The sequence below is a fragment of the Monodelphis domestica genome, chromosome X (genome assembly GCF_027887165.1).
Source record: "Monodelphis domestica isolate mMonDom1 chromosome X, mMonDom1.pri, whole genome shotgun sequence".
Taxonomy (NCBI): domain Eukaryota; kingdom Metazoa; phylum Chordata; class Mammalia; order Didelphimorphia; family Didelphidae; genus Monodelphis; species Monodelphis domestica.
Window position 1 is genome coordinate 86791651 of NC_077235.1, and position 9213 is coordinate 86800863.

Consider the following 9213-nt stretch of genomic DNA (forward strand, 5'->3'; position numbering starts at 1 on the left):
CTGGTGCCCGCCAGATAAGGCGAATTCCTCACAGAGAAGCAGATATCTGCCCCAGACAGACTGACAAAAGAACAAAAGAATCTGCTTTCTAGGAGATTCATCCAGAGTTCCCTCAGGACATTCAGTTCTGAATTCTGAATTTTTTTCCCTGTGGTGGGAGGGGAGAGGAGGTCCGAGTGGCACCTCTCTCCTTGGAGGCCTGGGTTCTAGTGCCAGTTGGCCACTGACCTGGAGCAAGGAACTCGCTTTCTCTCTTAGGCTTGGTTTCCTCGTCCATAACGTTGGTTTAGAGTAGATGATCGTTTGGACCAGCCCTTCCTTCTTCCCTGCTGCTTTCTGGTTGTCACCAGGGCACAGATCAGCACTGGGCCCAGGTTTCCCTCTTGCCTTTGCTTCTGGGCTTACAGCTACTCTGAGGTTCTTTTGTAGTTTTCCCAACCATGAAAGGGCAGGAAGTTTCCTGGGCTCTCTGGCCGGAGGAGCCCACACCTGCTCCAGCTGGCTCATTTTCCCCAAAGACTTTGAAGCCCAGGGACATGAAGTTAGGCCCCCGGGGGGGAGCCGGAGCCCAGGTCCTCTGATGTAGGAGTCAGGAAGTTCTTTGTGCTGTCCCGAGTTACCCATAGACTGGTTGTCTGAAGAGGACACACAGTCAGCTGGCTCCTGCATTAGTACTTGAATTGGTGGAGGGACAGATGTTCTCTGCAGATGTGTTAGAGTGTTCTAGAAATTCAAGCCATAATCAGAGTGGCTGTTGCCCTAGTGGGTGTGGTACCACAATCAGTTGGGGCTTGGGCTGTGGGGAAGTCGTGGTCACTGTTTCCATCCAAGTTGTACGGCTGAGAAGTACTGCCTCGGAGCAGAAACAAGCTGAGATCAAAGGCCTGTTGGCACCCAGGGCCAAGCCTTTGTGCTTCTTTGCTTTCCTCCTCACCCTAGCTCATGTTCTGGCAAGATGGTTTGACTGGGACCCTGGAGAGGAGACCTCCTTAAGTTGGGTGACATGGGTGAGGGAGGGAAGGTCAGGAAGCAGCCTGGCCCCAGGACTTCCTGTTGGGATGGGTATACTAATAGTAGCCACTGACTCAGCTCCCTTCTCAGCCTGAATTTCCACAGACTTGGCTAGGGAGCCATCTTGCTTAGCACCGGTGGCGTGACATTGGACTCTCTTTCCCCCCATGGCCCCACCCATGTCTCTTTTTCTCCCTCATCTTTCTGTACCAGAGCTCGAACTGTCACGGAGAAGCTTAAGCAGCTGGAGAGTGAGAACGAGCAGCTGCACAAGCAACACAGCGTTCAGGTGGACCAGCTGCGCATGCAGACCCAAAATGTGGAGGCCGCCTTGCGCATGGAGCGGCAGGCTGCCTCTGAGGAGAAGTAAGTAAGCAGACAAGGATGGGAGGGCCTTGTGCAGTGGCCCTGCCAAAGCACAGCGTGCCGTTCCACTTGTGTTAACCAGAGCCCAAGATTTTCTTCTGGCTCTCCTTTGCTACCTCGGCATCGTTCTTGTTCTTTTTGCTCCCCCTAGCCTTTGAGGGAGGCAGACACAGTGGGGATGCCCCGCCATATCTTAGAGAGAATGGCTGAAAAGAGGCTCCACTGGAGGCACCTTTGATAGGCTTGGACCGAATGCTGAACTTCTTCAAGCCTCAGGCTCCTTGGTGATAAAATGGAGAGAATGACACTTGCATATTGTAGCTTCTAGTTCATTCTTGTGAGAAAAGTGAATCATGAAATCTGTAGGCAGTGCATCACAGAAGAAAAAAGAGCATGGGTTCTAGGTTCAGATTCTGCTTCCAGCACATCCAGCCCTTCTCTGTGGGCCCTTTGTAAAAGAAGTTTGAACTGGATGGCCTCTGCGCTTCCTTCCCAAGATCGAAGACTTGGCCTCCTAGTGGTGGGATTACTTTGGAGGAGGATGGGCTGGGGATAGCCCCAAACCGAACCCATCAGAGTATGCAGGTCACCAGCCCGAGAGATGGCCTTGGTATGGATGTTTCAAACTAAAACGGGCATGTGGCATGGGACTATTTCGATGATACCCCTGATCAGTAGACAAACCTTGTCCTTTTGGGGGAGCCTCAGAATTACAGTGCGCTTAATGAGAAATGGCCAGCCACATGACTTCATTCCCTGCATACTTCCAAAGGCAATCATCATTTCTCCGGGGGGTCAGGGGGTAGACAGTAGGGACATTTCTTGGGCAGGACTTTTTTCCCTTTGCGGAAGAATCTTTTGGCTGTCCCCTTGGATGATGTGTGGGAAATCCCGGAGGCCCTTTTGTCTTAGTCTCCTCAGAGTTCTGCATGGATGCCAACTTGGCCTTCCAGCCGAGCCACTCCGAGAGAGTTCTTGTTCTCTTGGCCCCATGCCAGGTTGCCTTTTGGGCTTGCTTCTCCAGTGTGTGTTGTTATGTGAGCTAGTGTATCAGTCATCAAATAGAGGTATGATAAGAGCCAGGTATGATGTGCCAGGTGGGAGTGAGCTGTGGAGATCCAAGTGCAAAGAATGAGAGCATCCCTGCTCCATAAGTCATGTAAAAGTATATGCAGCAGAAATGGAGAATGCGCTTCAATAGATTGTGCCTTAGGAGGAGCAGGAGGGTCGGGAGGGAGTGCATCCCAGGTGTCAAAGGAGATGGGGCGGGAATCATTCTCCAGTGCTGTGACAAAGGTCACTTGGGGCCACCTCGTGAAGGGAGCTTGTGGTCGATTCTAGAGGCATGAGGAAGGCGCTAGAATTGGGTCCATAGGCCAGGGACTTGGGCTCTGCTTAAGGAAAATGGAGGAGAGACTTGAGCCCACCTGGGGTGCAGAAGAGTGACAGTGAAAGGTGCTAAGATCCCAAGGCAAGTGCAAGGGTCGAGAGATGTCGTTAGTAGAAACAGAAAGATTTGGCCACTGACTGGACCTGTGGGCCCAGGGTGAGTGCAGAGTTGGTGACGATACTGACGTTCTGAGACTGAGCCACTGCAAAGATGGTGCCTTTGGCAGAAGTAAGGCTGTTAGGAAGAGGGGACGGTAGCGAGTTCCACGTTAGACCCCTGCCTTCAAAGCTAGGAACACCTGACAGTGCTTAGCATAGTGCCTGGCCCATGCTGCCTGCTTGCCTGCCTTCCTCCCTCCTGCCCTATCCTGTCTGGGTGAGGTGCGATTATTTTGCGTTAATGTAGAGGGAGTTTCCTCATGCGGCAGTTGCATCTCGAATTGGAATCGCAGGTTCAGTCTCTGTCCCTATGGCACAGTGCAGTAAGATGCATGCACGGGCCTTTCTATACCCATTTGTACTTGCTCCCTAATCCTAATCAAAGTAAGGGGGCCCTTACTTTGTTGATATTGTGGGTGAGCACTTTCTTTGACAGTCCACGCCCACTAGTGAGATTGCAGGATTGAAGGGAGTGAACCGACCTTGAGAGACATTTCCCAGAATTCTAAGTCCCTTTCCAGACTCCTTGAAATAATGAATGTCTCTGCTTCCCGTAGCCTCTCTCCCATTGGCTATTTCCTTCTTTTGGCACCTTTGCTGCTTTGATTTTCCACAACGTCAGCCACCTAGGGCATCTGTACAGGGATGCCATCGATAGGTTAAAGTGGCCGTGGCTGGCAGCCCAAGTGGAAGGGCTAGCCTAGGGGTGACCACCTCCAGCAGCAGCATGGGAAAGGGCCCTTGTTTGCCTTTGGGCTTGTGGATGAAAGCCGAATGGAGCCACCTGGGAAGAAGGGCTTTCTTTGCTCCATGTGGCGAGCAGGGGACGCAGGGGTTAAGCAGGCTTCTTTGTTCTGCTTTGGAAATGGGCTTTGGTCTTTTCAGGCGGAAGCTGGCCCAGTTGCAGGTAGCCTACCACCAGCTCTTTCAGGAGTATGACAACCATATCAAGAAAAGCCAGGCCAGCAGTGAGCGCAGTAGGGTGAGTACACAGCCAGCTGCTCTGGCACGCAGGCCTCACATTTCTCCTGGGCTTTTCCGTTCAGCAGCTTCCGGGAAGTGTGCTGTGGTTTACATATCCGTTTGACTGATGAGGCCAACCAAGAACCAGTGAGGGGAGGGCTGGCTCAGGGTCCCACAGTTAGGAAAGGGCCTTGCGAACCATCTACATTGTTTGAATCTCACTGTCCTTCCCATTGCTGTTGGAGCCCCGAGCTCCTTTCTGGATGCTGGGTCAGTGATGAAGACCTTCTTCCTGAGAGACACCAGGGTGGAGGAGAGAAGATTGACCTTCATGGTCATTCGTTTGATGTGTGACCCTGGACAAGTCCCTTCACTGCCCGAAACTCCATTCTCCTCTGAGAAACAGAAAAATACCAGCATTCAGTAAGAGTGACATTCAGGAGGGCTACGAAAGGCTTTTTTTCCATTCCCATTTGAGTCTCCAACAACTTGGGAAGCATCCCAGTTATTATTCTTATCCCTACTGTGCAGAAGGTCAGTGACATGTGGGCCCAGAGGGGCAGGCCATGCACATTTATTAAGCGTCTGCTGTGTGCATCCCCATGGCAGTGGCCAGCTCTGCCTTTCCAGTTGTTAGTGCTGGGCCTCTTTCTGGAGAAGTGTCTAGAACATGGGAGGAGTACAACTAGAGGATCAGTAGAGAAAGTGGAAGTTCAGTACTCTAGTAATGATGTGGTTGGCCTCTGCCTGTTCTGTCCTCCAGTCCAATCATGTCGTCTGGGTGTCCTAAAGGCTTGGACAACACAATTGGCGACTGCCTGTCTAAGGGAGCTTTCCCTGCAGAAAAGAGGAGGAGTCAAGGGGAGGGGAGTGGGTCATCTGATCCTAGACCCCCATACGGTATCTCTGAGAAGTGCTGACCACCAGTTTGGGGAATCAGTGACTGAATAAGCGAGTGAAAAGCACTTGGTGTTTCCCTTGTGCCTTGTCCTGTGCTAAATCCCGGGGATGGAAGTACAAAAACAATCAGGCGCAGCTAGATGGCTCAGTGGATTGAGAGCCAGGCTTATTTAGAGATGGGAGGTCTTGGGATCAAATGTGGCCTCAGACACTTCCTAGCTGGGTGACCCTGGGCAAGTCACTTAGCTCCTATTGCCTAGCCCTCACTGCTCTTCTGCCTTGGAGCCAGTGCACAGTATTGAACTCCCAGAGAATAACAACAAAAAGCAGACAGTCCCTACCTTATATTCTCATGGGAGAGAGGGCAGCTGAGACCTTAGAAAGGGTTTTTTCTTTGCTTGAGCTACCTAGGAAAACAAGGCAGTACTGTGCAGGGGAAAGTGGGTTGACTTCTTGGGTTTAAATTGTGCTGCTCCTTCTGACCTCGGGCAAGGCAGATCTCCTGGAATGTGTCTGCTCCTTATTGTCGTTTTGCTCTGAGGAAAGAGCACCCTATTGCTGTTTGAGCTGTTATTACCAGCCTGTCTCCAGTATGTCAGAAGTGAGCACCTACTATGTACTAAGCATCAAGGATCCGCCAGAGGGCAGAAGACACGCCTTGTTCTCAGGAGTTCCGGGTTGAAGGCAGACGGGCCTTTGGATAGATACTTGGAGAGTGACCATATTCCCCCTGAGTTTTCTAGGCTGTGGCCTTCAGCTAACCCTTGAGTAGCATGGTTTCCTTCCATCTGCTTCCCTTGCTCTGGCACCCAGGACCAGCCACTGCTCGTTGGCCTAGATCTGGTTGGTCGGCCCACCTTGTCTGCTTTTGGCGAATGCAGCCTCACACAGGGCTTTGGGGGCAGCCATGTTGACCTATTCTCTCTGGGCCTTCCTCTTCTTGATCGAACAGTGACAATTTGGGGGCTTTCTGTTTTGTTCCTGTCAAATGTGGCCTGATGCCATGGCCAGTCTCATGACAGCTCTGCAGGGAATGTGGGAGTTTCTGTTCCTTGGGGGACTCCAAGTGGGACTCAGTAGGCTCTTCTCTTCTCTCAGGGAATGGACCTCCAGTTGGAAGACCTCAATCAACAGTTACAACAGGCAGAAGAGGCCTTGGTAGCCAAACAAGAATTGATTGACAAACTTAAGGAGGAGGCGGAACAACACAAGACAGTGATGGAGACGATCCCGGTCCTGAAGGCACAGGTCAGAAGCCCTCTCGTGGCACCGTTGTCCGATGTCTCAGAGAGAGAGGAGTGCTGAGAAGGGGTGCAGGCCTGAAAGACTTGTTTTCTGGTGGCCTCTCTGCTAGCAGGGCCAGGCGGCTCCCATGGAGGGGAGCGGGCTTGGGGGCTGAGCCTGGTGTTGGAGTGCTGTGACCAAGTTCAGTGAGCCCCCCTTGCTGGGAATGGGTTTGGGGGGGGGGTCATCTGAACCAAGGGCCCAGAAGACCCCATTCTCCACCTTTAGGCTGATATCTACAAGGCTGACTTCCAGGCAGAGAGGCAAGCCCGAGAGAAACTGGCAGAGCGCAAGGAGCTCCTGCAGGACCAGCTCGAGCAGCTCCAAAGGGAGTATAGCAAACTGAGGGCCGACTCCAAAGAAAGTACCCGGTAAGTCACCCAGCCTGTGCTGGGGTGGTGTAGGGAAGTCCAGGCAGAATCGAGAGAGGCCCAAGCTATAGCCAGTGATTTTCTATCCATCCCTCGTTTCCTCTGACCAATCAAAAAGCCAGCAGGTTTGATTGAGGCAGTAGAAAACCCCATTCAGTTCGGGGCTAGGCCAGGGCTGGCCAACATCCAACTGGATGAGCAGAGGGTTGGCCTTTATGGCAAGTTTTCAAGGAAGTCGTAAGCCACTTTGGCCTCTGCTGTAGAGACCATTGGCAATGAAGTGGAGCTGGGAATAGTGAAGAGGTTTCCGGACCTGGGAGCAGTGGGGTGGGTATACAAGTACTCCTTAGTTTGTTTGCCAAGGGCTGTGAACACAACTTTCTCCTTTCAAAGTATTGAAGATATGAGAAAACGGCATGTAGAGAACCCGCAGGCAGCCTTGCCGCAGCCAGGTAAGTCCCGACCGGGTTCCTGTACCCTTGAGCCGTTGGGCACCTTGAGGTGTTGGGACTCTAGCGGCTTTGGGGTGGGAAGACTTCTGTTCAGAAGGCCCCATGGATGATGGCACAGCCACAGCTCAGCAAAGCACATCAGGGAGGGTCCTTCTCTGTGCACCAGTGAGAATTGGAATGAGTCAGCAGGACAGGGCCACTGGGCTCATGTGACTCCAGGGCAAATCTTGGTCTTGTGGCATTTCAGATACCCGTGGGGGAGCTTGGAGGCAGGCCTTCTCCCTTCCCTGGGGTAGCTGCTCAGCACAGAAGGCATTCCCCTTTGGGACCCATACCTTGCGCTCTGTGTGTGTGTGTGTGTGTGTGTGTGTGAGAGAGAGAGAGAGAGAGAGAGAGAGAGAGAGAGAGAGAGAGAGAGAGAGAGAGAGAGAGAGAGAGAGAGAGAGAGAGAGAGACAGGCAGACAGACACAGACAGACAGACACGGTCACGACTAATAGATGTTCTCTTCTCTTAGTTCACCTTGTCAATCACCACCTTCCCTTTCACCCCCTACCGCCTGGCCAGAGGAGAAGCCTTCCGGATCAACAGCCCGATTTTTGTTGTCCTAAATGTCTGTATCAGGCCCCAGATATCGACACCCTGCAGATACATGTCATGGAATGTATTGAGTGATCCCTGTCCCCCAGCACTGTGGCCAGGCACAGCCAAGTGCAGCCTGCCCGCATCTTTGCTTGCTTTCAGTTGCCTAGGCCTTCATGGGAAAACCTTGGCCACCCCTCTTAGTATTTTTTGCTCAGAAGCTTAAAGGATGAGGCCGGGTGGTCCCCCTTCATTTGGTTTGCTCTTGTTCAATGTGTTCTTTGTCTGACTTGGCTTGCCCAACTTGCTGTACTCCAGGTTCTGCTGAGTTCTTTCTGGAGCTGCAAAGGACCTCAGAGGCCTTCCAGGCTCCCTCTCTCCTCCTTTTGCAGAGGGCCCACAGAGATCAAGTGACTTGCCCAAGGTCACACAAATGATCACTGTCAGAGATAGCATTTGAATCCAGGTCCTTTGACTGCCTCCCAGTTTGGGCACTTTCTTTTGGCAGAGACTGCCCTTCCTTGGTCATTCTTGTCCCTGGCTCTTCGGGAGAGATCCTAGCATTTACTGAGTTGCAGCTAGGGCCAAGGAACCAACTAGCACTATATACTAGTAGCCATCTCTCAGGGCTTTAAGCCCCGACAGGAGCTTTAGTAACATGCTTCTTGAGCTCTTCAACACTTTTGAGGGTGAGGATGTTATGGGTATGAATTCTTCCTGTCTTACACAGGGGAAGCCTAAAGTTCTAAAGTGAAGAAGAGATGTCAGGGCCTCCCCACTAGTGCCAGGCAGGGTCTGGAGCCAGGTCCTCCTGACTTGGAGACCCAGCACTAGTGCTCTCTCCCTTCCCCATGGAGGTCCACCCTGGGAATCCAGAAGTAGTCAGTACCAAAGATTTCCATCTGGGGTGCGATACTGTATGTGGCACTTCTGTGGCCACTGACCCAGGTGAGCTTGCTAGGCTGTAGCATCAAGACTTTGGAAAGCAGTGTGCCTCTTGTCCTGACTTGGATGCTTCACGCTAGTCCAGATTGAGAGTGTGACTGACTCATGGATAGTAACTGAGTTGAAGGACTTTCCCCAACTTCCAGTTTAGAACCTAGCTTTGTCCATATAGTGTTCACCTCTCCCTGTGCTGGATGCCCCTCTTTCCCTGCCCAAAGCCCATTGGCTCTTAGGCCAGTGGGGAAGCACTTTGTACAAGCTTTCAAATTCCAGAGCCCTGGTCTCCGACCGTCACTTCTGGCTTTAAAAGGGCTGGGCCCACTTTTTTGTACTTCCCCATAAGATGGCCGATAGAATGACCTCACATTCTGTCCACTGACGTGGCAGAATAGTGCTGGGTCTGGAGTTGAGAAGAGCTGGGCTCATTGTCCTGCCTCGGGCCCTTCAATTCATGACCTTCCCAGAGATGTGTGGACTAAGTCCTGGCCGCCTGGGCAGCCATCTCTGGTGAAGTTCCACACTGGGGTTCTTCCTGTCGACAAGCTAACCTGGCTCTGGTGCTTGACTACTTTTCTACCTCGGCCCCAGTGGCCTTCTGCTTTGTGGCTTATGCTACCCTTGGAAGGCAGTGGGAGGAATGACAGTGCCGCTGAATTTCTTTCTTCTCTTCTCCCAAAGCAACTATTGCTGTGGATATGAGAATTTCTGGGTGGAGATCCATTAAATGTACACCGGTGGTGAACTTGCATGGTGTGTTGTTTCTAGGGGGTGGGGTGGGCTAAAAGAATAGAG

General features: G+C 52.1%; 1 protein-coding gene across 5 annotated transcripts in view; it reads left to right on the plus strand.

Annotated features, from left to right (window-relative positions):
• IKBKG (inhibitor of nuclear factor kappa B kinase regulatory subunit gamma) overlaps nt 1-9167 on the plus strand; it is a 66075-nt gene extending 56908 nt beyond the window's left edge. For all 5 annotated transcript variants that reach the window (XM_007506902.3, XM_056809745.1, XM_007506901.3 and 2 more), the window contains 6 exons: nt 1225-1377; nt 3811-3907; nt 5887-6036; nt 6301-6443; nt 6837-6895; nt 7412-9167. In XM_007506902.3, the coding sequence (XP_007506964.1) occupies nt 1225-1377; nt 3811-3907; nt 5887-6036; nt 6301-6443; nt 6837-6895; nt 7412-7569 (760 nt within the window). In that variant the 3' untranslated portion in view covers nt 7570-9167. The remainder of the gene's footprint in view (nt 1-1224; nt 1378-3810; nt 3908-5886; nt 6037-6300; nt 6444-6836; nt 6896-7411) is intronic.
• The last annotated feature ends 46 nt before the right edge of the window (nt 9168-9213 follow it).